The sequence below is a fragment of the Sus scrofa genome, chromosome 3, assembly GCF_054392235.1.
Source record: "Sus scrofa isolate SSC_HxYL_T2T_F1_AM1 chromosome 3, Sscrofa_HxYL_maternal_Yorkshire_Landrace_v2.0, whole genome shotgun sequence".
Classification (NCBI taxonomy): domain Eukaryota; kingdom Metazoa; phylum Chordata; class Mammalia; order Artiodactyla; family Suidae; genus Sus; species Sus scrofa.
The window spans coordinates 9,405,701-9,432,744 of record NC_139385.1 but is presented as its reverse complement, the minus strand read 5'-3'; the positions used below and the strand labels follow the sequence as shown (position 1 = coordinate 9,432,744).

The 27,044-nt window shown below is 49.0% G+C and overlaps 1 protein-coding gene across 16 annotated transcripts in view; it reads right to left on the bottom strand.

Annotated features, from left to right (window-relative positions):
* Positions 1-27,044, bottom strand: part of CUX1 (cut like homeobox 1) — a 352,709-nt gene that overhangs the window by 133,396 nt on the left and 192,269 nt on the right. For all 16 annotated transcript variants that reach the window (XM_021086269.2, XM_021086270.2, XM_021086267.2 and 13 more), the window contains exons 4-6: positions 26,661-26,739; positions 6,925-7,062; positions 3,185-3,308 (exon numbers count right to left, since the gene is read on the bottom strand). In XM_021086269.2, coding sequence (XP_020941928.2) covers positions 3,185-3,308; positions 6,925-7,062; positions 26,661-26,739 — 341 coding nt within the window. The remainder of the gene's footprint in view (positions 1-3,184; positions 3,309-6,924; positions 7,063-26,660; positions 26,740-27,044) is intronic.

Below are 27,044 nucleotides of genomic sequence, written 5' to 3'. Positions count from 1 at the left end.
GCGGGGAGTGTTTCCGCTGAGCCATGATGGGAACTTCAATTACATAATTCTGAGAGTGAATCTGCTGGATAAAATTCTAACAGAGGGATTACGATGATCAAAGGGCACAGGCAATTTCTGTTTGTTTTGTTTGATAGATATTGAGAAACTTTCCAACGAAAACCCAATTTAAACTCTTGCCAACAGCGTTTGAGAGCGTCTACCGTGCCAACACTGGGTAAAATGAAACTGAATTTTATTGCTGCGCGAAGCTGAGCAGCTCTTTGTATGAACTCTCTGCTCATCTCCTTTGCCCATTTTTTGGTAACACTGGTCTTTTTCTTACTAATTTGTAAGAGCTCTTTGTTTATAAAGAAAATTAGCCCTTTTTTCTTATGTGGTGCAAAGATTTCTTCCCAGGTTCTTGATGGTTGAAAAATGTTGTTCACTGCTACTTGTTTTTAAAAGTCGGTGTTACATTTTAGGCGGTCATATTCATGTGATGTTTCTTTTAGGCCTAGAAGGAGCTCCCCATTCCAAAATTACTAAAAACAGGAGTTCCCATCGTGGCTCAGCGGAAACGAATCTAGTAACTGTGAGGGGATCCCTGGCCTCGATCAGCAGGTTAAGGATCCGGAGTTGCTGTGAGCTGTGGTGTAGATTGCAGATGTGGCTCGGATCCCACACGGCTGTGGCTGTGGTGTAGGCCGGTGATTCCACCCCTAGGCTGGGAACCTCCATGTGACGTGGCCCGAAAGAGCAGAAAACAAACCGAAAAACAAAAAACAAACCTAAAAACAAAATATTTGTCTACATTTTTTCCCATATGTACATGACTTAATTATTAATATTTAAATCCTAAATCCATTTCAATTTTTTTGTTGTGAAGAGGTAAAAAATCTAGCTTTACTCCCTGCCCTCAGTGGTTAGTTTTTTGCATCATTTAATATAACTATCCCTTTTACCTAATTTGAAAAAGTCAACTTAGAAATATTAAATTCCCATGTGAATTTTTTTTTTTTTTTTGTCCTTTTGCCCTTTCTAGGTCTGCTTCCTGTGGCATATGGAGGTTCCCAGGCTAGGGGTCTAATCAGAGCTGTAGCCACCAGCCTACACCAGAGCCACAGCAACACGGGATCCGAGCTGCGTCTGCAACCTACACCACAGCTCACGGCAACGCCGGATCCTTAACCCACGGAGCGAGGCCAGGGATCAAACCTGCAACCTCATGGTTCCTAGTCGGATTCGTTAACTGCTGCGCCACGACGGGAACTCCCCATATGAATGTATTTCCGCACTCCTGTAATGCGTGAATTGGCGCTATGCAGATGTAATCATTGCGTATATAACTGTGTGTCCTGCATACGATGTCAGATACATTTTGGGTGTTATGACAAACTTGACATCACTATTATTTTAAGGGCTGCATAATGTCCCATTTAAGGATGGCCTCTTGCACGTACCCACCTCTTGCTGGCAGGGCCTTTTGACGCTTCCATTCGCCCCTCCCCCCAGGGATCAAGAACGTGGTCAGTCATCTCTTGGGCACAGAGTGCTTTCCTAGGACATGGATTCAGGGCCAGTTCCATATCTGCTGGGTAGGAGCCCACTCATCCTCAGAGCCCTGACTCTCTCGCTCCCCTCCTTCCTGGGGGCTGTGCCCAGCCCTGTTCTCCCAGAAGCTTGGGTGCGGTGTTCCCTGCAGAGCTGGGCTGGCCTCTGAGGGACTGGCTTTGGTCCTGCAGCAAGGATGCTGGAAGGCCAAGCCTGAGCGCAAAGGGAGGCCAGGGTGCGGTGGTGGGTCACGCTCTGTCCCCGCCTCTGGGCGCTTGTCTGGGAAGGTATGGGCAGGTGCCTACTCTGAGGCCTGGCCTCTCCATCTTTAAAATGGGATCGGCTACTCTTCAGGTCTGTCCTGGGCACCCAGTGAGACAACGTTTCTAGAGGGCCTGGCCATGGAACGTTGTGGGGGTGAGAGGGAGGGCGCACATTCTTTTCTCGGCAAAGCCAGCTTTAGGGTGCCCCAGAGAGGCCTTGCTGGTGCCCGCGAGCCCCACGGAGCCCACCTCCTAGAAGCCTAAGCAGCCGCACTCCGAGTCAGCAGGAAACAACCTCACAACCCCATCACCAGGCCTGCCTCTCCCCTGCAACCAGACATTTAGTGCCTCTCCTTAATGGACTCACACATTTCTTCCCGACGCGGTTAAAATTTTAAAACTTGCCTTCAGCGGAGTCCTGAGAAAACTGACTTATGCAATTTGAATTGGAAAGTTCAAGAGTCCTTATGGTTTTTACTAGAAACCTTTTATTAAATCGTCACAAATTGTGATAAGGTTTGGGTGCAGCGGGCTGTCGGAACCTAACAACTCAGGGCACCTGGCTGATGCACTAACATAGTTTACTGATACCAACTCCTTGATGTATGAAGCACTGTGAGGTAATGAAAAGAGGCAAAAGACAAAAAGTAAAATCAAAAACAAAAACAAGATATTATGTGTGTGTGAGATGTGAAATATAAAAATTCACTTAAGAAGGTAAGCAGGAGCTGGGCATCGCCCAGGGCTCCTCAGAAAGGACTCGCAGAAGACGGTCTTGCCTTCCCCCCGGCCCATCACAAGCTCTCTGCCAACCACACAGGTTTTGTGCTCGAACCCCAGGCCCACGCGGCCCTGACTGACACGCCCTTGAACCACCTGACACCATCCACCAAAGGGAAAAGACGGGCACATTTCACTCAAGGTCATCTCACAAATCACAGAACAAAGGACGCTTTGTTTTTCAAACAAAATTGTGACTTAGTTGGCGTTTTGGGAGTGCTGGGATGCAGGTTTGATCCCCGGCCTGGCACAGGGGGTTAAGGATCTGGTGTTACCGCACCTGCGGCTCAGATCTGCTCCCTGGCCCGGGAACTCCACATGCTGTGCGGCAGCCAAAGCAGAAAAGAAAACAAGAAAACAAAAAACTGCCTCAGAGCCCCTAGGATTTTGGTTTCCAGCCTGGGCTCATTCATTTCGCAGGTCCATTTCAGAAACCTGTGTCGTGATGCCAAGTGCGCAAGTAGAACGCTACATCCGTACGTCAGTGCGTGAACGCTACGTCAGTGCGTCAGAGCGTGTGCTACGTCAGTACGTCTGGGTGTGAACACTGCGCCGGCGCGTGCGCTGTGTCAGTACGTCAGGGCGTGCATGCCTCAACGCGTGCTCACCTCTCTTTTTCCGCAAAATCATTTTGTAACTTTTGTTCCTTTTCGAGAGCTATGGTCTCTGCTTGGTTCTTCAGAGTCTGTTCATATTCTCGGATTTTCTCTTTAAGTGCTTTTATCGTAACCTCTGCAGAAGGGGGAAAAAAAAACCTCCAGTAAGAGAAGCGTGGTTCCATGTGGCTGTATATACTGGGCTTTCTAACTTAGGAGGATCGGTGTGTTTCAAACTTTAGCTTTTTCAACTCTGGCACAAAATCAATGGTTACGAGTCCCTTCGGAGACCTTTTACTCCCTAAATGTTAAATTGAACTTTAAACATTTAGGTTGAGGAGAATCAATGGATTTTGCTGGGCAGAAGAACTATGTCTCTCTAATACAACTTAAGAAAAAGGAGGGGGGAAATCAATGGTAAAATATAATATCATCTTATTGATGAGTCCTAAATTAGTCCTCTACCGAGGGAAGATTAATAACGATTCCGTGTGGGTTTAAGTACTTTTTTACAAAGAAAACAGCTCAGAATTTGCAGTTTAGAAGAAGCCTACAGACACCCCCGGCTGTGGGCTGTAGGGACAGGGCGCACACCTCCTCGGGCGGAAGGGACCAGTCCTGGAGCTTGGGTGCCAACAGCCCCCTCCACCCAGGCCAGAGCCTGGTGGATCTGGGCTATGTGTGCACAGCCGATGACGTGGGGCCCTGCGGAGCCGCGTCTCAGGGAGGGTGGGCGCAAGGGGCGTGGGTAGCAGGGGTGTGTGAAGAAGCCCTGCAGTGACTGGTCCTCAGGACCCAGGGGCCCTCTGGGGCAGGGCTGTCCCTGGAAAACCCAGGCCCCACCATTACCACGGAGTTCATGTTTACAGCTTCCATGACCCAAAGAGGGACTACAAGAGCAGATGCAATGAACAGAGCAGGGTCCTAACTCAGACCTGTGGGTGGCTCTGGGGCAGGACTGCTCTCCCCTTTCCCCCTCAGAGATACACCCCACCCCACCCTATGATGCAGGCTGCTGCCCTGGCAGCAACCGTGGTCTCAGCTCCGAGGAGACGGGAGCTCTCGGGGCGCCCAAGCTGCGGGGCCCAGATCCATGTGGTAGAAGGTGAGGCTGAGTTTCCCTGGGGGTCCCAGCCCCTGAGATGGGTGGGTGCTCAAGGAAGGGCTCAGCATGAATGAACAGGGATGCTGAGGCCAGCCTGTGCAGGGTGAGGCCTCCATGGGGTTGTGACAATGGGGCTCCAGGCTCACGCACCACTGGTTGCCAGGACTCTGCCCCAAGAGTGCCTGGACTGGCTGCCCTGGTTCCTTCGGGCTGGAGCGCACGCCCGTTTCTGCTCCCTGCGCTGCACAGACATGCTGCGAAGGCGGGTGCACGTCAGCCAGGCGCTCATACCCACATGGCTTAGTGGAGAAAAGCTAAGCGCTCTTTAGTTAAGACAGACAGTGGCCCTTTTCATTCAGTGGAACCAGAGAGCTCACCTAGGAGGAGCAGAGAGGGAATTAAGGCCATGACCCTGGCAGGGCGTTCAGGGAAGAAGGGGTTGTGCAGGGCCTGGAAGAAATGCTCTGTGACACAGGGTTAGTGACACACAGAGGGTCACAGGGCCAAAGCTGGCCACGAGGGAACACTTTCACGGTGGACCCCGTGACAGGTCACCTCTGGAGACGTTCTTTCTGGGCGATGGTCTATGCCACAAGCACGCAGCGTTTCTGCCTTTAACGATGGTCGGGAACCCCCTGGCCAGCCCCTGGACCCCAGCGCTCATTCCAATGGGCTTCTCACTGTGACCCATCTGTGTGCCTTACCATGGGAGTTTGGGGTCCCCTCCCTGGGGGTTCCCACTCTGTCTGATGGGACCTCTTTGCCCCCCTACCCCATTCTGCATGGGCTGGTCAGTGAGCCAAGGGCTCATCTGTCCTGGAGCCTCTGGCCCTCCTCCGGTGCCTGGGCCCAGGGTGGGGACACTGCCCTGGGCATGTCCCAGCCAGACCCCTCTGTGAGCACCTGAGGAAGGTGGGCGGCGGGTCAGGGGGCACTGAGAGCTGTGTGCCAACTGGCTGTGCCTGCCCCCCCTTTACTCATCTTTAAAGGGGGGGATTAGAGCACATGATGAAGAAACCCCTGCCCCGTTTCAGCATTTTATCCATCCCCACTACAGCTGTGATGATTAAAACAAGTGACGTGCACACCGGCCCTTCCAAATTAAAATCATTTTTATACTGGGGAGCGAAGAGAGAAAAGTGGCATTTTTCTGGCAGTTGGTATCTGTAAAGATACCAATAAATAAAGAAAAGGATTGGGGGGAGGGCAATTTCTGGAAAAAACCCAGCAGTGCCCTGTTGGAGCAGCAGCTGCTTACTGAGGGTCGGGAACAGCGCTGGGTACCCGGCCCGCACCTCATTTAATCCGACCGGGTCAGGAGGAGAACCCCCTCATCCAAGAAAACGAGGCTTCCGCAACCTGAGACCTCCTGCTCTGGGCTGCACAGCGGAGTGGTGGCAGCCGAGGGGCCCGGCCCGGTCTGCCTGCCTCTGGAGCCCCTGCTCTCGAGTCCTGGGCTCTACCTTTCAGTAAAAAAATGCCTGTCGGGCGAGGCCTTGGCGGGGAGGCGGCCCCATGCTCAGCTGCGGCCCCTGGCTGGGCAGCTGGCCCCCCGGGACACGGATGAGGCGGGAGGGGGAGGGCGATCACGTCCTCCCCGCGAAACCCAGTCAAACTGAGGGTCCCACCTTGCTCCCCAGCAGGACCACACTGTCGCTGGAGTCCCACAGGCTCGGTGCTCCCTGAGGGCCAGGACAAGGGGGCATCCTCAAGGAGGGAAGAGGCCTCAGGACTGGTGCCCTCAAGCCCAAGTTGGGTCCTGTGTGCGGACAGTCCCTCTTCGCCGGCCCACGTCTGAAGGTCTCAAAACTCAAAGATGCTTTCTAGAATCTTTATCAAGCAATTCCTTCTCGGGCCCTCAGGGGATGCCCCCAAGCCATGTGCTCTCCTTTCTGTCACCTTCCTCACCCACACCCCCAAACAAAAACAAACCGCCCCACTTCTGCCTGGACTTGGCTAAGGACCTGCCACGGCTGTCAGACGGGGCTGCGATTTTTCTCCAAGACAGGCAGTCACGGGGCTCCCGACCCGGACACGTGTGGATTTGAGGTGTGGGAGCGATTCCTTTGTTCTCCCCTGACAGGAAAAGCCAGGCAGTCTTTGCCTTCGCTCCTCGGTGATGTCTGGACAACCACACCAAGAGGCGGTTTTGTTTTCCTTCGTTAAAGGCGTAATGAACGGGTGACGCTGACAAGGACACTGAGGTGCTTAAGCGTGGGGACGTGGAGGCTGCGTCTCAGGCCTTAATGTATCGGCAGCAATTATTAAGTGACTTACTGGCTGTGACCCTTTGATCATAAGCTGGCTCTGTGACAGGTGTCACCCGCAGGCAACGCATCAATCAGTCTTTTAAAAGACAGATCCTATCACATGATGATTCAGGAAGAATTTTAAAAGAGTCCTGATCCGTCTGTCGGGAGGGCCGTAAAAACAGGTGTAGTGATCGGGCAGCGGGAGAGGTTTCCTTCTCAATAGCTAAGCATTATTATTATCTCTTAATGACCCTGAGTCTCGCCCCGCCCAGACTTTATGATGTAGGTGACAGTGAGAGCTAGTCCCAACAGTACGGGAGAGGCACCTTAAAAAAAGGAAGAAGAAAGAAAGAGAAGAAGAGAAAAAGCCAAGAACGAACGCATCTTCCACCAACCTTGATTTTTCACTTCAGCAAACTCTTTGTTGTATTCGTCCAGCGTTTCCCTAAGTTTCTGGTTCTCCGTTTCGATGTCGTGTAGGCGCTGTACCTTGAGTTGGAGCTGCTGCCCGAGGTCCAGAGCTGGTACGGGGTCTGCACGAGAGAGAAACACACGTCACCCCCATCTAGACAGACGAGCACCTTCCAGGCCTCACGGAGGCTCGGGGCAGGTCGCCCGGCTCCCAGGGAGTCAGCTCCCTGGGCCCCCGCGGCTGGCTGGACAGCGCTTTTTTCTGCGGCGCTAAGGGAGGATCATGCAGACCCACCGGGGTCGGTGGGAGTGGCCATGAGCTCCCTGGGATTTGCTCACTGCCCAGGCCTGTGTGACACTTGAAGGGTTTTTCATTCCCTGATCCGACTGGAAGAGATACACGTGGCGGCGCGGGGAGGAGCCTGGGAAAATCGCCCAGCACCTGCTTGGAGGCGGCAGCGAGTGGGAAGGAACCAAAGGCCTCGAGTCGCCAATAAATTTTATACCTGATACACCCAGAAAGCGCCCAGCCCTCACAGAGTACGTTTGTGGAGAGTCACGGAAGCAGAAAGCAGAGCTCAGAGAGGAGGGGTGATGCGCCCAGGTCTCAGCCTGGTCAGTGAGCAGAGAGAACTCAGGCCCAAGACTGTGAGATCCAGTGACAGTCCTTCCAATGAGGAAGGTCCTCCGAGGGGGTGGCCTCTCTAGGAGGATGCCCTCTTCGGAGGGGACCACTTTCCATCACAGTCCTCCTTTGCTGATGGAGGATGCTCAGGAGAAAGTCAGGGCTCAGCAGGTGTTGGTCTGAGGACAGGAAAACCCCAGGTTTCTGCTCTCAGCGGTTCTGCCTTTCCCCAGCAGCACAGCGGGTGACCCAGTTGCTGGACCCATCCTGGGCCAGCAGGCCAGCCAGCCAGGAGGCCACCGCACTCCTGGTTATGGTACGAACAGCAGGAGAACAGCTTCTGGGCAGTTAGGAGGGGTCCTGCAGCCAATTCAATGTGCTATCCGCCAAAAGATTCACTTGCAAAAAAACTGGGATTGAACCTAAAATCGGAAACGTCAGACATGGAATTCACTGGCGTGGCCTTTGCCTCCGGCATTCATTCAGCACAAAACGGAGACACAGTAAGTGTTCTTCTGGCGTCAACGGGGCCTTTATTTTTATTTCTGCTGCCTGGAAGGCACTTATAATCCACCTGCTAGGCACCAGTGGGGCACTTCCTCTAGGGCTCCAGGGCCCCGTCAGAGTAGAATACCCCAGGCTGCTGGGCTTAGAAAAGATTACGGAAGATATTTCTGCTACGGATGCCAGCATCACTTGTGAGACGGCTGCAAAGATTTAGTCTCCGGTTGAGGAATGCTAAACACCAAGCCCAGTGGATCAGCAAGGGTATATATTCAAGACCTAACTTAATTTCCAAATACCAGAGCCAGTCATTTCTCAGACCACCCTTGGTTCCTGGAAATGAGGGCCTGGTCGACCGTGCCTCGGTTGGCACGTCCACCAGGAGCCAGGAATGCTCTGAGATGCCAACGTCTTCGCGGGGTTTACAAAAGGCGGGCTCCGGGGCAGGTCCAGGGCAGGTCCGGCCCAGCGTCCAACACCAACACGGCCCGTCGCGTGAAAGCCCAGTGGCCGGGCATCGATTCTGGGCGTATATACAGTTTATGACCACCTCGTGGCTTTCTCGTTGGCGGCCTCTCGTTATTTTCTTCAGCGTTAAAATATTTATGTTAAATGAGACTTCGAAAGCTATTTCGGGGAGATAGTTCCTCGTAAGTAGGAGTCGTAAAAACACTGAAGAATGAATCTCCTTGGAACATTCCAGGTATGGCTTTTTTTTTTTTTTTTTATTTCAGTATCTTCCTTGGACACTTTCTGCCTCCACCCTTCTGCCCCCTCGCCCTGTGGCCTCCTGCTGGACAAATGGCCCGAAGGAGACAGACAGCATGCCCACGGCCCCTGCGTGTTGAACGACAACTTGAACTTGAAACAGAGGTCAGGCAAGAACCGAGGAGGAGAACCGCTGCGCCTGGATAAAATTCTATGACTGTTCACTGCTCTAGGCTTCCCAGCTCAACTGCCAGGACTGATTACATGTCTAAAGAGCTAAGCTAGTCTAGTGCCCGCCATCCCTAATATTTCGGTTGACAACTTTTCCAGTTCATTCCTTTTAAGAGGCCAGGACCCACTGTGTCTGCTTCGAATGAAAAATAGTTTCTCTTGTTCGATTCAGCAAGGAATTCGGTGACATATAAAAACAACACGCACATTATCAAGTGAATGGTAACTAGGACCTCTAGACAAATTTTCAAAGCATCGTATTGTAAATGAAAATTCTGGCACTCTCATAATTATTCATCATGGCATGTATATTTAATTTAACACGATTAAAGGTTAATGCCTAAGTAGCAGAACTGGTCCCAGAATAAAGAATGAACTGAATGTTCAAACATCTCTATGCATTAAACTTCAGACTTCACTACAGTACGGCTGGATGACTCAACGCCTACAGCATTTGAATATTGTTTTGGATCATGTAAAAGGCATTGCTAAAGTACCTCTTAGGCTTAATTTTTATTACTTGTATTAAAGGAACAACTAATTACCACATGACAATATAATGACTCTAGCATGTTTGGGCTAGAGACCAAAACAATGAATTTCGGCATGCCAAACCCCAGCCTGCATGTTAATCTAGGGGAAATCATAGCTTTTTGTCTCCTTAATGATTTCCAATGCCATTTAAACCCCACACAAGTATTGCGAGGTCTTATTCTGAACGTCACAAGCCTCCGATCTCAGCCGCTCCATCAGGGGACTGTCTGGGGGAGGCCAGAGCCCACACCCATACGCGCGGCAGGAAGGAACACCCCAGGTGCTGCAGCCCGTCTTCCCTGCCGCCTCCAGGGCCCTCCACCCGGAGGGACAGACTCGCAGAGTGTCCCTCAGTCACCTCGCACTTCACCCCTGAACACTCGGAGGCCTTCTAGAGCTCATTCGGCAACGCAAGGCTCCAAAACATACGTATAACAAACAACCAGACCGTCGCCGGTCTTTCTTCGGCACCTTCCCCTAAATACGTGTATGGTGACCGTGTGAATTCCAGGCGGCTCAGCCAGAGGCCAGGGGAGGGGGCTCTGCAGCCCGGCAGGTGCTGGCATCTCACTGGCAGGTGCTGGCATCTCACCAGGGCAGGGGAGGTAGGGGCGCTGGGCAAACAGGTTCGCCAAAGTCTAATTAAGATTTCTGCATCCCGAACCAGCAGCCGACTAAATTATACTGTCTCCTCAGGTGCGAAGCTAACAAGCCATTCCTGGGCATCTGTCTGCTCTGGGTGAGGCCCACCGAGGCACGGGGCTGGACGTCCGGGCCCAGCCTCACCGAGATAAGCCACGTTCACGGGCAACAAAGGTAAACAAGAAGGCCATTCCCAGACAGAGAGACCGGCAAAGTGGCTGGTGCTGTGGTTTATTTATCTTTTAAAACCACAGGGGTCAGGGTTTAGACCCGTGGAGACCAGGGGACAGTCAGTCCGTGTGCAAGATGGAGCAGGGAAGCCGGGCTCGGCCAAAAGAACGGTTCTGTCCCATGGCTGGCGCCCAGGGACACGTGCTGTGACATCGGGACTGTTCTAGGTGCCGGGGGGACATGAGGGTGAACAAGACAAAATCCTTGTCCTCGGGGACTTGACAGTCTACCGCAGTGAGGGAGACACACAGCAAAGTCTAACCAAACAGAACACCTGCAGTGCAACCGGGCGTCGAGAGGAGCAACACGGGGTGCGGAGAATGGGGAACGGGGTCCTGGGGACAGATGGGCCTCTGAGGAGGTGATGCTGGGACTGAGATCCGATGTCAGGCAGGAGAGACGCGAAGACTCTTGGCAGATGGAACGGCAGTGCCAAGGTCCAGAGGTGGGTGTGAGGATGGCACATACAAAGAGCCGGGAGAAACCAGTGAGGAACCACGAAGGGAAACTGGTCAGAGAGGGAGGTCTGTGCTCAAGGATTTAAAGAAAAATATGAACACAATTAAGGAGAGAAAGAGAAGATACAAAGAAGAGGAAAAACTGGATTCTAGAGCTGAAAATACGCCTGAGGTGCCCTGCTGTGCAGCCGGAGTGTATTGGTCTCAAAAATACAGCAGCTGACATGACTAGAGGACAGTCTGGATTCGATTCTACTCCTGACGGGAAAAAACCTTCAGAGACTGACTCTCTTGTACGATAAGCCACAGGGTGGGAGAAGAAAACCGAGGTACCCTGGAGCACAAAAAGGGTTGCTGAGTTTTAGTTTTTAGCTTAAAGATGAGTTACATGCTTTTCTTTTAAAAAGCTAAGTGTTCCAAATTAGCTGCCCTGTTCTGTGATGGCAGATGGCTATCAGTAATATGCTGCCTGGCAGACATTTAAAAAAAAAATAAACATATAATCTATGTCTTTGAAGTAAATGTGGTGTTTTAATACTTAGTGGGGGAAAAAAAAACCCTACTTCTTGAATGAAACTCATTTACAGTGACAGCATTCTAAAAGTGGATATTTGGAGATGTTCCCATCATCATATAAACTTATGGGCAAAGACAACATTTCTACAAAAATGTCTCAGTGCCTCATATCAGATGACAGGGAGTACAGTGTAATGGTTTAGCGTGTGGGCTGGACTGCATGCAATCAAATCCCAGCTCTGCCACTTACTGATGGTGCAGCATTAGGCAAGGTACTTATTATCTCTCTATCTTACTTTCTTCATCTATAGATTGGGCATAATAATTGTGCCTGTCTCATTAGGCAGTGGTAATTAACTACGATGGCGTGTGTACACACTGCCGGGAACAGAGCTAATACTCAATAAATGTTACCTGTTATCAACCAACTCAAACCAGATGAAATAGTTGCCAAAAGTAGTTTCAAACCATTTGATAATATTAAAATAAAAAACAAAACAAAGCGTCCTCTAGGGTTCCCTTGTAGCACAGCAGCTAGGGTCACTGCTGGGGTACAGGTTCGATCCCTGGCCTGGGACCTTCCACATGCTATGCGCAGGGCCAGAAGAAAGAAAAAAACAACCTCTCCCCTACCCTCCGCAAAAAAAAAACCCCACAGTATCTTCTGACTAGTTAGCAAGAAAAATTGAATATCAGGGTAAATAAAAATTTACTAGCTAAATTTCAACTAGTACTTTCTCATAACTGGTAAGCAGGCTTCGAAAATATGAATCATATTTTTGCACTAATAATGTACTACTTTGGTTTGGACCTCTGTATCTTTTTGTGTTCTCTTTCCCAGGCATTGATGACAGCCATTAAAACCAAGAATGAAATGAATAAAACTTGGAGATTTCCACCTCTGGCCACACAGGTTAACTGGCCCTGACGGGCCCTCTTGCCATAAACAACTAGAATATTAGGCAATCTATATGAAACAACCATTTTCTATAGATTTTGTATAGAAACAACCATTTCGTACAAACAGCAAGCAGTAGAGCAGAATGATAATCCCTGAGAGAACGGAAACAAATAAGCTGAGCCCTAACCACCCTGAACTTCTGCCAGGAAACACTTTCTGGAGTGTAGCACAGGGAGGGGAGAAGCCCAAGCAGAGCATGACATTCCTCTTGGGTTGAGAAGAAGGAGAGCAGAAGATCCTGGAATTGACAGGGCAGAGCACTGGAAGGGAGGAGGTGTGCAGAGGAAGAGGCGGAGAGACCTGCAGAGGAGTGATCAAAAGTCTGCTGCTAAAAGATGAGGTGCACACACACACCCAGGGTGAAATTCCACAAGGCTGGGTGAAGAACTACAAGGAAGGTTGAAGTAAACAACTCCCAGGATTCAGAGTGTTGGGAGGCCCTTGAGTTGCAACCAGCCAGAGAAGAGAGACTTGCTGGAAAACCAGGACATTTGGTAGAGGCACCAGAGGGCCACACCAGAGTGGAGGGCCAAGCTAATCCTAAAGAAAAGGCTAGTCCAGACCTGCCGCCCAAAGCTTCAAAACATGTCTCAGAATAACTGGAGTTGATCTGCAAGTAATTTAACTGTCTGCCCAAATGAATTTTAATATACTTAAGAAAGACAACGAAATCCAGTTAATAATTATGATGTCCAACATCCAATCAAACATTACCAGACATGCAACAAACAGGATAATAAGAGGAAAAAATTAGTTAATCAAAAAAATTAAAAAAAAGAATCAGAAATGACAAGAGATACTGGGAGTGGCTTACAAAGACTAAAACAGCTATTAAAAGCAACCTCAAGGATTTGAAGAAAAACATGAACACAATGAGGAGAAAAAGAGGAGCTATAAAGAGCCAGGTAGAATTCTAGAGCTTAAAATACAGTAGCTGAGGAAAAAAAAAAAAAAAATCCCTAACTGGTTTAAGCAGATTAGATGCTGCAAAATAAAAAAGATCAGCGAACTAACTCAAAGTCACAGAAACTGTCTAAACAGAAGCATAGAGAAGAGACTGGGGAAAAAAATTACGAAAACCTCAGCAACCTGTGAAACAGCATCAAGCGATCTAACATACATGTCCCAGAATGGGGCAAAGGATGTACGTGAAGGAATAGTGGCAAAAATCTTCCAAATTTGGTAAAAGCGAATAACCCTCAAATCCAAGAAACTCAACAAAATCCAAGCAGAAGAAACACAAAGAACGCCAACTAGCACAATCAAATTGCTGAAAAGAAGAATAAAAAGGAAGTATTATCAAAGTCAGAGAAAGGAAGACTTGGGGAAGAACGTTAAGGCTGACGGAGACCTAAGAGAGCAAAAACAGCAACAAAAACAGCCAACCTCGAGGTTTCTACCCAACCAAAAGATATCCTTCAAAAATGAGGGTGAGAGAGATATTTTTCGTTTGTTTCAGATGAACAAAAGCTGGCAGAATTCATTACCAATGGATCTAGACTATAAGATATGTTAAAGGAAATGCTATAAACTGATGCCAGATGGAAACCTGGATCTACATAAAGAAAGAAACAACATTGGAGATGGTAAATATATGGGTAAAAATAAAATATTACATTTCTCATGTTTAAATCTTTAAAAGATGACTATTTAGAAGCAAAAACAGTACAATGTACTGCAGGGTTATAACCTCTGTAGAAGTAAAATGAGTAACAATACACAAAGGACAGAACGGAGGAAATGAAAATGTACCGTGAGAGTCTTACACTGTATGTGAAGTAGGAGAATATTATTTAAAGGTGTAGTGTGATAAATTAAAGATGCTTAATGTAAACCTTAAAGTAACCACTAAGAAAGAAAAACAGGGTTATGGCTAATAAGACAATCCGGGAGATAAAACAAGATCACAAAATATAAGAAAAATAAAGCAAGAAAGACATATGAAAAAATAGTTAAGTAGAAATCAAACAGTAAGAGGGTAGACTTAAACTTTTCTTTATAATTACATGAAACATAAAAAGACCTAACATTCCACTTAAAAGATGGATTGTCAGACTGGGGAAAAATACATGACAGAGTTGTTTACAAGAAGTGCAACTTAAATAAAACAACAAAGACAGGTTAATAGTAAAAGGATAGAAAAAGATGTAACATGAAAACACTCATCAAAAGGAAGCTGATGGAGTTCCTGCTGGGGCTCCGCGGGGGTTAAGAACCTGACTCGCATCCATGAAGATGCAGGTTTGATCCCTGGTGCTAAGGATCTGCCGTTGCTGTGAGCTGTGGTGTAGGTCACAGTTGCGGCTCAGGTCCCATGTTGCTGAGGCTGTGGTATAGACTGGCAGCTGCAGCTCCAAATCAACCCCTAGCCTGGGAACTTCTATATGCTGTGGGTGCAGCCTAAAAGAAAGAAAGAAGAAAAGAAAGCTGGAGTGCCTATATCAAATGAGATGAAGGAAACTTTAGTGCAAGGAATATTAGCAAAAACAAAATCACCGTATAAACTGAAGAGTATCAAATCATTGAAAAGACATAACAAGCCTAAAAGCATATATACTATAAGACAAAGTTTCAAAAACATGCCGTAAAAACTAATATAAGTGGAAGAAAAAGAAAAATCCACAATAATAAAGATTTCAAAACTCTGTTTCTGCTAATAATAGCACAGTTTGGTATAAAATCAGTATGGATGCAAAAGATGAGAACGACACTATTGACCAACTTGACATAACTGACATTCATAGACCACTCCACTCAACAACTGCAGATCACACATTTTCTTCAAGTGCACCCGGGACACTTGTCAAGATAGAACATACGCTAGGCCATAAAACAAGTCTTAGTAAATTTACTTATTTTTACTTTTTGTCTTTTTGTCAGTAAATTTCAAAGAACAGAAATCATACAAAGCACATTCTCTAACTAGAATGGAATAAATCAATGACCTAAGCCTCCACATTAAAAAACTCAGGAAAAAAGGGCATAGTAACCTCTGAGTAAAATGGATAAGCCTCTATCCAGACTGATCAAGAAATGAAGCATAAAAAAAAGGATAGAAAAAAAAAAAAAAAAAAAGAGGGAGAATTCACAGGTTCCAAGATCAGGAATGAAAAAATGGACATGAGTATACATCCTATAGATATTTAAAAGGTAATGAAATATCATCAACAATATTATGCCAATAAATTTGATAATTCCCATAAAAGGAATTATTCCTTGGAAATTACCAAAACTGACTCAAGAAGAAATTAAACAAAAATTTAATAGCCCTCTCTCTGTTAAAGAAGTTAAATTTGCAACTAAAAACCTAGCAAAAAGGAAAATTCCAGGCCTGGATGGACAGCTTCGCTGGTGAACTAGAGATGTTCTAAGGAAGATTAACAGCAGTCCGAGGAGTTCCCTTCACGGCTCAGTGGAAACGAACCTGGACCAGTATCCACGAGGATGCAGGTTAGATCCCCGGCCATGCTCAGTGGGTAAGGATCTGGCGCTGCTCTGAGCTGTGGTGTAGATCACAGACGGAGCTCAGATCTGGCGTTGCTGTGGCTGCGGTGCAGGCTGGCAGCTGAAGTTCCGATTCATCCCTTAGCCTAGGAACCTCCAAATGCTGTGGGTGCGGCCCTAAAAAGACAACAACAAAAAAAGCAATGTTACATAAACTCTAACTTATTTTATAAAACCAGCACGATTACCTTGATGCCAAAACTCATAAAAACATTAAAACAAAAACGGGCAAAAAAAACCCCCGATAGTGCTGTATTCCTTATGAATTTAAGTGCAAGACTCTCAGCGAAAATATGAGCAAATTAAATCCAGAAAAATTTCAAAAGCACAACACATCATAACCACGTTAGACTTATCCTAAGAAGGCAACGTTGTTTAACACTAGCAAAGTAAACTATTTCACTATATTCAGAGAATAAAAGAGAAAATCATGATTATCTCAATAGATGCCGAAAAAAAATCTGACAAAATTCAATACCCATGTATGACAAAAACTCTCAGCAAACTAGGAATATAAAGGAGTCTTCTGAATCCTTTAAGGGTGTCTATAAAAACCCCTTCTAGGAGTTCCCATCGTGGCTCAGTGGTTAATGAATCCAACTAGGAACCATGAGGTTGTGGGTTCGATTCCTGGCCTTGCTCAGTGGGTTAAGGATCTGGCGTTGCCATGAGCTGTGGTGTAAGTTGCAGATTCGGCTTGGATCCCGAGTTGCTGTGTCTCTGGCATAGGCTGGTGGCTATGGCTCCGATTCGACCCCTAGCCTGGGAACCTCCATATGCCGCGGAAGCAGCCCTAGAAAAGGCAAAAAGACAAAAAATAAATAAATAAAAAAAAATAAATAAAAACCCATTCTAGCTGACATCCTATTTAATGGGAAAAGACTGGATGGTTTCCTTAAGGTCAGGAAAAACACAGGGATGTCTGCTTTTACTACCTCTATTCACCACTGTACTGAGCAGTGAGGTGGGGGGGGGGGAGAAAAGAAACAGAAAAAGAAATATACTATAGATTGGAAATCAGTATGAACATAAAAAACTTGAAAAATGCTATCAATCAATTTGACTTGATATGCACAGAACATTCCATGCAGCAACTATAAAGTACGTAATCTCTTCAAGGGCACGAGGAACCTTTAAGATAGAACATTCTAGGGAACCTTAACAGACACAACAACCCAAAACACCTTTTCTGAACCAAGAAGTTGTTTTAAAAGGTCATGAATAGAATATCATTATATAAAATTTAATCAATTTCTATATTAAAGCCACAAAGAATTGGAAAAGAAAATTACTGAAAAAAAAAAAAAAAAAAAACAAACCATTTACTCTAGCATCCAAAAACACGACTTACTTAGACATAAACTGAGCACAATTATGTACCAGGGTTATTACACTGAAAACTATAAAATACGGCTGAGGGAAAGAAAAGACATAAAGAAATATACCATGTTTGGATTAGAAGACTCAATAGTGTTGAGCTGTCAATTTTCCTTGAACTGATCTACAGAGACAGTGGAATCTAGTTCTAAATCCTGGTAGGCTTGTTTGTAAAAACCAACAAGCCAAATCTAAAATTTACATGGGAACTCAATTAGCCAAAACAATTTTGAAAAAGAAGACCAACAGTAAAGGACTTTCATTACCTTATTTCAAGACTGATTATAATGCTGCAAGAATCAAGAGAGTGGGAGTTCCTGTCGTGGCTCAGTGGTTAATGAATCCGACTAATATCCATGAGGACGTAGGTTCAACGCCTGGCCTTACTCACTGGGTTAAGGATACTGCGTTGCTGTGAGCTATGGTGTAGGTCAAACACAAAAGGTCTGGATTCCAAGTTGCTGTGGCCATGGCTGTGGTGTAGGCCAGCAGCTGTAGCTCAGATTCAACCCCTAGCCTGGGGACCTCCATATGCGGCATGGGTGTGGCCCTAAAAAGACAAAAAAAAAAAAAGAATCAGGATAGTATATATAATATTAACATAAGAATAGACACACAGATGAATGAAATGAAAAAGAGAGCATAGAAAAAAAATTCACACATATATCATCCCATTAATTTTCAACGAAACTCAACTCTTACCTCATACAAAACATAAAAATTAACTCAAAATGTATCACAGACCTAAAGGTAAAAGATAAAACTATATAACTTTACTTAAAAAAAAGAACCACACATACAAACACAGGAGAAAAAAAATGTACGACCTTGGACTAGGCAACGATTTCTTAGAACATAAAAAGCAATAACCATTAGAAGAAAACATTAATAAACTAGACTTTATTAGAATAACAAAGTCTGCTCTTCAAACGACAAGAAACTGGGGAATATTTGCAGGGCATATATTTGACAAAGGACTTGTATCTAGAGTATGTAAAAACTACAATTCAGTAGTAAGACAAAGGATCCATTTAAAAAAAAACAGGCAAAAGATTTAAATGGACTCTTGATAAGTGAAGATCTATGAAGGTCCAAAGGCATGCAAAAAAATATTCAGCATAATTAGTCATCAAGAAAAATGGAGGAGTTCCCGTCCGTTAACGAATCTGACTAGGAACCATGAGGTTGCGGGTTCCATCCCTGCCCTTGCTCAGTGGGTTAATGATCCGGCATTGCCGTGAGCTGTGGTGTAGGCTGCAGACGTGGCTCGGATCCCGCATTGCTATGGCTCTGGCGTGGGCTGGTGGCTATGGCTCCGATTTGACCCCTAGCCTGGGAAGCTCCATATGCCATGGGAGTGGCCCAAGAAATAGCAAAAACACAAGAAAAAAAAAAAAAAAGAAAAATGGAAATTAAAATCACAATGAAATAAGCTCTGCACTTGCTAGAACGCCTAAAATCAAAGACTGACAACACCAAATGGTGGAGAAGACGTGGAGCAACTGGAACTCCCACAGGTACTGGGTGGGCGGGCGGTGAAATGACACAATTACTTCGAAAAAACCATTTGGTGGTTTCTTACCAGGCTAAACACACATCCATCCCATGCCCCTAGCGATTCCAGTCCTAGGTATTTATCTAAGTTAGAGTCGAAAATAAATGTCCATGTGCAATTGCTCATGATAGCCACAAACTGGAAATGACGCAAATGTCCATTAACAGGTGGACAGGTAAGCAAACTGTCACATATCCACACAGTGGGATACCATTGCCCAAACGCACAGGCAAATAATCCCCAACACACCGTGCCAATAAAGCAAGCCGGACGCGGGAGAGCACCTGTCTAAAGAGAGAAACTCCAGACACGATGGATCTCATCTAGAGATCTCATCTAGATCGACGGGAAGCAGGTCAGAGGTTGCTGGTCTTTGGATTCTAAGGGAAGTTTCGAGGCGACAGAAAGGGTCTGTATCTTGACGGTGTGCTTGGCCGCACTTACCAGATGGTACACTTAAAATGGGCGTGTCTTATTGTACGTTCATTACGCCCCCATGAAGTTGATTTAAAAATATATTCTTTAGTGAGACATTTTTGGTATGCTAATAAAATGTGAATTCAGGCATTCCCCTGGGGGCATAGCAGGTTATGGATCCGGTGTTGTCATTGCAACTTGGGTTGTTGCTGTCGTGCAGGTTCAATTCCTGGCCCTGAACTTCCACATGCTGCAGGTACGGCCAAAAAAAAAAAAAAAAAAAGGAGTAAATTTTAATTTTGTTTTCCTCTCTCTCTTTTTCTTTTTGTCTTCTTACGGCCGCACCCATAGCATATGGAGGTTCCCAGGCTAGGGGTCAAATAGGAGCTGTAGCCGCCAGCCTACACCACAGCCACAGCAACGCTGGATCTGAGCTGAGTCTGAGACCTACACCACAGCTCGGATCCTTAAGACGCTGGGTCCTTAACCCCCTGAGTGAGGCCAGGGATTGAACCTGAGTCCTCGTGGATGCTAGTCAGATTTGTTTCCCCTGAGCCATGACAGGAACTCCAAAAAATGTACATTTTCACTCCTTTTTAGTCTTCATCACACTCTTAATTCTGTTTTTAGTGTATGATTTGCAATGTACTTCACACACTACTGTAATTACATGTACACATCATTTAACTAAATAGTCTATATATTGGGGGATGCAAATTCAGATTATTTTACTGTCGAGGGACGTGAACAAATGCAGCTCAAAGGCCACTCTGCCCCTTGGGTTGTGTGAAGTGAAGGTCATGGGATGTAACAGAGGCTTGGATGGGGGTGGCCAATGGGAGGCGTGCTCCAACTGGGGTGCATCCTGGAGGCTGGGACTGCAGGACTCACCAACAGACGGCTCTAAGGTGGGAGGGAGGGAAGGAAATTCAGGCTGCCTCCTGCCTCTGTGACCTCAGCGACTGTGTGACGGGTGGCACCGGTTACCTTCCAGGGATGGCTCGGCTGGGGAATCAGCTGCTCCCTGGTGGCCACGCGGCATGTGAGAGTCTAAGACTCAGAGCCACCCAGGGACAGTACCGGGGCGTCCCGCACTCAGAGTCCAGCAGAGGGAGAGGGGGTCCAAGGACCATAACCTGGTGGGAGGTGGGCTCAGCTGGCACAGGACCCTCAGTGGAGAGAGTGAAACACGAGGTGCGGAGATCAGGGCAGAAGCGGGTGTGAAACAGCACCTGTGCGGGGACGGTGGCCGTGAGGCCAGGGCCGGTCTGGGCTGTCCTGGCTTTACATGAACCACCGTCGTGTGGTCCTGCAGGGACTGTGGGACACCGGTGTGGGTCCCCTGGGGCAGGGACGTCCCAAGAGGAGGAAGAGGGTGCTGCTGAACCGCACAGAGCACGGCAGGGCTGAGGGCCGGGGTCCAGGGGGTGCTGGGGGTGGGTGTGCAGGGGTTGGGGGGCGGGGTGGAGGACCGCAGAGCCCCACGTCCCTGGACCCCGGCTCACGTGCGCACGAGGCCCCCGCCCCCAGCCACGCCAGAGGGTGGATGTGGCCCACGAGTGCCATCCCCGTGATGACGTCAGAGTGCGGCAGCCGCCCCTCTCTGCCAGGGCACTCTAGGCTAATGTAATCATACGATTACATAATTAACCCAGCTGTCTCATTAAGAAAATCAACTGGAATTCAGGGCATAATTAGTCATACAGCAATTAGCATGCTGATGAGCAACTGATGAGACGCTGTCTAGATAGCGAATGTGCCAGGACCACCCCAGTCATGGCAAAGGGGGGAAGATGGGACCACCCCCCACTCCCTGCTCCAGAGCTAACCGAGGATCCCGAGTCCCTCCAGGGAGTTCTCCCGCTGGGTCAGGGGACAGGGACAGGAGTCCAGAGGGCGAGCCCTGAAGACAGGACGGAAGTGACCCGGATGCCCATCTTGTCAGGCCGGCCTTTAACACGTGTGCAGCTGCCTCCTCAACCTGCAAACATTTGGTGCACAAACTGGTGAGGCTGCTCCAGCCCCAAGTTTGTCTTAAGCTGATGGAGGAAGATGGAGAGGCTGCCTCCCTGTTTGGGTTACAGGTACCCCAGTATTGGGCGGACCGTGCCTGTCCCTTGTCCACTTGTGCTCCTGTTCCCTGAGGCTGGGGCTGACCAGCTCTGGTCCTGCAGCCCAGCGGGGGGAGAGAGGGCACCTGCCACCCACAGCTTTATCCCATGGCCGCAGCCCCTGCCCCGCTCCTGTCCCATCTTGGTGCTGGTGGTCGATTCTCACGTGTGAATGAAGAGGGTTCAGGAAGATAAACTGAAAACGTGCAAAGGGGAGCTTGCTCAGAGGTTAGAGTTCTCTCTGGAGGGGCCTGGGCACCAGTGCCTGCCAACCCGGGAGACCCAGAAGACACGGACTGGAGCAGCCTCACAGGATCAGGCGGGGGCGGCCACATCCCACAGCCTTCAAAAACGCCACCGAGACACACAGGGGTGAAAACCTTGGTGTGAGAAGCAAGGAGGGTCTTGACCTAAAACATACGCTCTTGTCCCCTTTGGCCAGGAGTCTTACTATGCATCCTTGATCGGGGACAGGCAGGGAAGAAGGAAAAAGAATGCAATTAACAGCGTTTTCTAGTTTGAAGCGACAGTGTCTCCTTACTTAAACCAGCGTGACGGGCACAAAGGACCGGCTCACGACTTTACTCCCGCGGAGGAGCATTAAAAAGCAAGGCTCCAATCCACGGTGTCCCTCTTTTATTCTGGATCCTCAGATGCAAGGCTGGAGGGGAGATGCTCCAGCAGAGAAGGTTTTCCTAAATCTCAGCTGAGACCTCCCGCTGCCCCCCGCCAGGAGCATCCTACAGACGGGCTCCGTTCTGCCAGTTCTCGTCCAAGACTTCTGCAAACGAACGCATTCTACTTCCGGTCGCAGGCCCGTTATCCCGGGAGATGCCGTGGGCGGCGGCGGTCATGAGACGCTCGGGGCCGGTCCATGCATATTTCACACCCCTGGTCATGTGCTCCTTCTAAACCCTTCTTGGGGCACTTCTGCAGGACCTAAGCCACATCTTAGTGAGCACGGAGAGGGGACGCTCTCTTGAGGGGGTGGGGGGACCCGGAGAGAGGCCAGGAGGTGATGGGAATTGCAGGGGCTCTTCCGCCGGCCTCTGCAGCCCAGAGCACCGACGTTCTGCAGCACCGACACACGGGTCACTAACTTTGTCTCCTTTCTAAGAACTTTAAAAGAAAAAAGAACAAAAAAACCTTTGCCAAGATGTTTCTGGGACTGAAAAGGCAAATGTTTGATACCAGTTACTAAGTGTGGACAAATACTCCCCTGACTACGGCTTAACATGCTTATCTGAAATCCGCTGCTAAGAACTATTCAGAAACTGAATATTTTACAAATTTATGCCCCCCCCACCCCCGATGGTAAAGATAAAGGCATGCTCATTGTAAAAAAAAAAAAAAAAAAGTCAAAAGTATCAAGAGGCAAGAGCAAGTCACCCACGCAAGGTTAGTTCCCGGCAGATTATGCATAACTCTGCTCAGAACATAGGAAAATTCCAGTTATGCAAGGCCTTTAAGGAGAGGTCATTCCACAATATGCCAGCTCTCTGAGGGCGTTGCACTGTCAGAGTGGAGACGTTTATTTCTCCTCTCATTGCACTAAAAGAAGGAGGCTCCCCCGTTCACCTGTATAATCATGGGATCTCTTCTCAAAGGTGCTGCACAGACTCCCACCGCCCCGGGGCACTTGCATCTTGGCTGAGGGGTACCCGGCCTGGCACCCGAAGTGCTCGTGCCCGGTGGGCTCTACCTCGAAGTCCATATCCGACCCAAACCTCATCACGTGTCTGTGTCGTTTCTGTTGGATGCCCACGTTCTACCAGACACTCGAGTCCACGAGAACAGGGAGCTGCCTGGCGGACCTGCTCCAGCCCTGGCACCTAGCACGGTTCCTGAGATGCAGCGAGGGGATGGTGTCTCAGGTGCTGACCGGGGGGGGGGGGGGTCCTACGGAGACAAGGGTCACGGCAGTGGAGGAGAGAGCACGCCCTGCCCGAAGGGGCAGAATATTTCTGATAAAAACTTCAAATAACTGATGAAGGGATGAGGAGGGATCTGGAGGCAGATGAGAAAGGAAGTAAACACCTGATCTCTTTTTATTTCCTTTTTAGGGCCGCACCTGCAGCATGTGGAGGCTCCCAGGCTAGGGGTCAAATCGGAGCGGCAGCTGCCTGCCTACTCCACAGCCACAGCAATGCGGGATCTGAGCCGTGTCTGCGACCTGCGCCACAGCTTGTGGTAAGGCTGGATTGTTAACCCGCTGAGCGAGGCCAGGGATGGAACCTGTTTCCTCACGGATACTAGTCAGGTTCGTAACCCGCTGAGCCCCAACGGGAACTCCCTGATCTATTAATTTAGTCATTCATTCGACAAGCATTTACAGAGCTTCTGCTACGTGGCAGGCACTGGGGTAGACGCTCGGGGACATAATCAGGGACAAGACCACCCTGCCAGGCTGTGCCCAGCCAGGAGGGAAGAGCTGAGGCGCAAGCATAACGGGCAGAGGTGAAGAGCCGCAGCCTGCGGCAGCGGGGCGTGTGTGTGACAGGGGCCCACCTGAGCCGGACCTGGAGGTCAGGACACCGCGTCTCAGAAGGTCAGTCTGGAGGAGTGGGAAGAGGTCTGCCGAGAAGGGGCCTGGCCGGCCTGCGGTGGGGAGGAGCACCCGCTCCTGCCAGCAGGAAGCCCGGGGTCACCCACTGTAGACACAGGAGTGGTGGCCTGAACCTTGGGGAGGAGGGCAGGGGTTGGGGTGGGGAGAAGTGGATGGAACCTTCTAGGGGTAGCATGGCCAGGACTCGGTGACCCAGCGCTCTGGCGTGAGGGGAAGGAGACGCTTTCCTCTGGACATGCTGGGCAGTTCCGGGTGCCCCGCGGTCACCCCAGTGGGACTGTCCAGAACGACACTGGATATGGAGGCTGACACTCGAGGGTGAGAACTGAAAGGAGACAAACCCTCCAGAGCCACCAGAGGGACCCCTGGTGAACCCTGCTTTGCTTTGCTGCCGAGGACCCCGGGGTAACAGGCTCCTTCGACATGTCACTCCTGTGCTAGGCCAGGCCCTGCTCCGGGTGCTGGGCACCGAGCAATCAGGCAAAGCCGTCCTCGGGGAGCTTTCATTCCTAGTAGGACGAGCAGATAACAGATAAGAAAATGCACCCCAGAGTGGGGTGGGGGTGGGGAGGGCTGGGGTGGGGGGTGATGGGGCTCTGGCTCCGCCTCTTCCTGGGCCCCCGGAGCTGGGCCCCACGGCACGGAGCAGAAATACCTGTCTCGTTACTTCTAAGAGCTTCCTGCATTTTTCTGAGATAGAATACATTGGTTCTTGAAACTGGAACTTAACGCACCCCCTACGTTTCTGGATTCGGCTGAATTGAAGCCTGGAGCACACAGACCGTTAAGGGCCCCTGACCCTCCCCAGCTATGCGACGGACCGGCAGAAAATGCACTGCTGTCGGCCAGGCCCTTCCTGTTAGCTCAGCCACACGATTAGTTCACCTGAGCCATAAGCAGACTTCAAAACGCAGGCTGAGGCTCCCAGCTCCATCCTGCTTTTCGAGTCCTTGTTAGAGGTGGCAGACCACAGCAATGGTAAGGAAGAAATACCTGGGATGTGGGTGAGCTCTGTGGCATCCAAATGTCCTTTGATTAACTTATTATCATAGAAAACATCAAACCTGATTTGCTTCCACTGCTTGAAGTGGAAGCTGCCAGCCAAAAATGAGGGTTCTGAAGTATATCCCCAATAGAGGGAAAGCGCTGATGGGTTACTATTTAGCGAAGAAAAGCAGAATGTAACTATAGACTCATGTTATGATCAAAGTTCTATCAAAATTATTTATGCGTATGAAGAAGGCCAGCTCAGGCAATGAGGAGCACTGAGGAGAAAAGCGGCCTCTTTCTTCTCTATGGGAAGTTAAGATGGAAAAAAACTGCAGAAAAAGAAACGCAACAACTTGTTCAAGTGGCTTTCCGGTGAAGAAACCTCACCAAGGGAGTAAACAAAATTAGCACTTGCACAAGAAGATGAAAATGGGCCCACCAAGCCGCTGATGCCTGGGCAACAGAGCACCCAGGCATCAAACAACCGGTTAGTGGGAAGGGGCCTCCACACAAGCTTCAGAGTATTCAGGAAACCCCTAGGTGGATACAAACTCCTGTGGAAAATCAAAAGGCTAGAGTTTGGAATTAAGAGCTGGATGACCTCCTAAGACAGCAAGAGGTTAGAATAAAGACAAACCCCATCCATCACTGGGCTGTTTCCCCGTCCTTGTTCCATTTTACAGATGAGAAAACCGAGGGTCAGAGAGGAAAAAGGAATGTGACTGAGACCTCCCAACGAGGCCCTGGCAGGAGGCTCTGGATCTCCCCACTCCCTGTCCAAGTGTCCAAAGTGCTTTCTGCTGCCCCTCGCTTGGTGTGGCCTCTGTCAATCGCAGCTCCCAGGGAGGAGAGCCAAGCCCTTGGTGGACCTGAGAACTAGCGTACAATACAGATACAAAGGAGACTTGTTTCTGCTGGGCTTTGTTAAAGCAGTTCTAGTCATGTCAGTGACGTACAGAGCATTCCTAACGAGGGCGAGTGTGCAACGCTCGTGGGTGGGGTGGGGGGGTCCTTGGGTTTTCTGGGTCAGCAGAGGATGACATTCAAATGACTTTCCTAATTTTCTGATTTGATCTTTTCAGGACTGAGTTGGGACCCACGTGATCAAGTCCACCACTTCCCCACGGATCAGGCAAGCGGACCACCCGAGAACAGGATGGATGGGACCCGTGGGCCCCAGGTGCTCTAAATCCTGCTTCACTTTTCCAAAATAAGGACTAGGAAGCCATTATCTCCCTGAGTGTGTAGCGAGCATCGTTAAAAGGTTAACTCTTTGGTTCCTTCCAAAGAAAACACACCACGCATACTTTGTAGTTAAACAGGCTACCACTTGCCCAAGAAAGGCTTGGCCAGAGGTTCCCCAACAACCTAGGAGGGCAGTGTGGCATCCCAGGTGCCCTAGCAGGGCCGTTCCTGGACGTGGAATTGGTCAGAATTGTGAATATCCACCCATATGCGCGCGCGTGCGCGCACACACACACACACACACACACACACACTCTATTTCTTCTCTGGGAAACATGCAGCATTTTAAACCAAAGCCAAAGGCAGCCCCACAGATCTGCGTTTCTGCCCTTTCAAAGGCATCGACTGGAGGCTACTTGATTATTTTAGCAAATATGCATCTGATTTCCATACCCATCTCCAGTCTGGGTTGTGGAGAAGTCACATGCCCAGAACGCCTCAATTTCCTGGGCAAGTTGCCTGAGGGAGGCCGAGACGAGAAAGCCAGAAACCCACCAACTCACCAGACACGAGGCCCGCGGGTGGACGGCAAGTGCTGGGCTTACCTGGAACATCGATCAATCTTTTGTAGACATTCAAGAAGGCTGCCTCAGCTTCTTTGCTTCTTTTACTCAGTGCATCAATCTGAAAGGGAGTGGAAGAAAGAGAAGAAACACAAAGAGCTCAACATTTGTCAAGAGGTAATTTGAAAATCATTACGCGTCTAGTGCGTCGCCCGGCGAATGGACGTCTGATTGCTCCATGTAAATGCCGGACAGCTGGGCCTTCAACCTCAGCCGAAACATCTGCACCACGGGGAGGGGTGGGGGCAGAGGGGAGGGGCGCAGGAGCGGGGCTGCGAGATGACGAAGCGTTTGCACAGCCCTCGTCCCATCGCCCGACGGGGTGGGGGGGGCTCTCCACGAAGAATGTGGTCTCCTTCCTCTTCC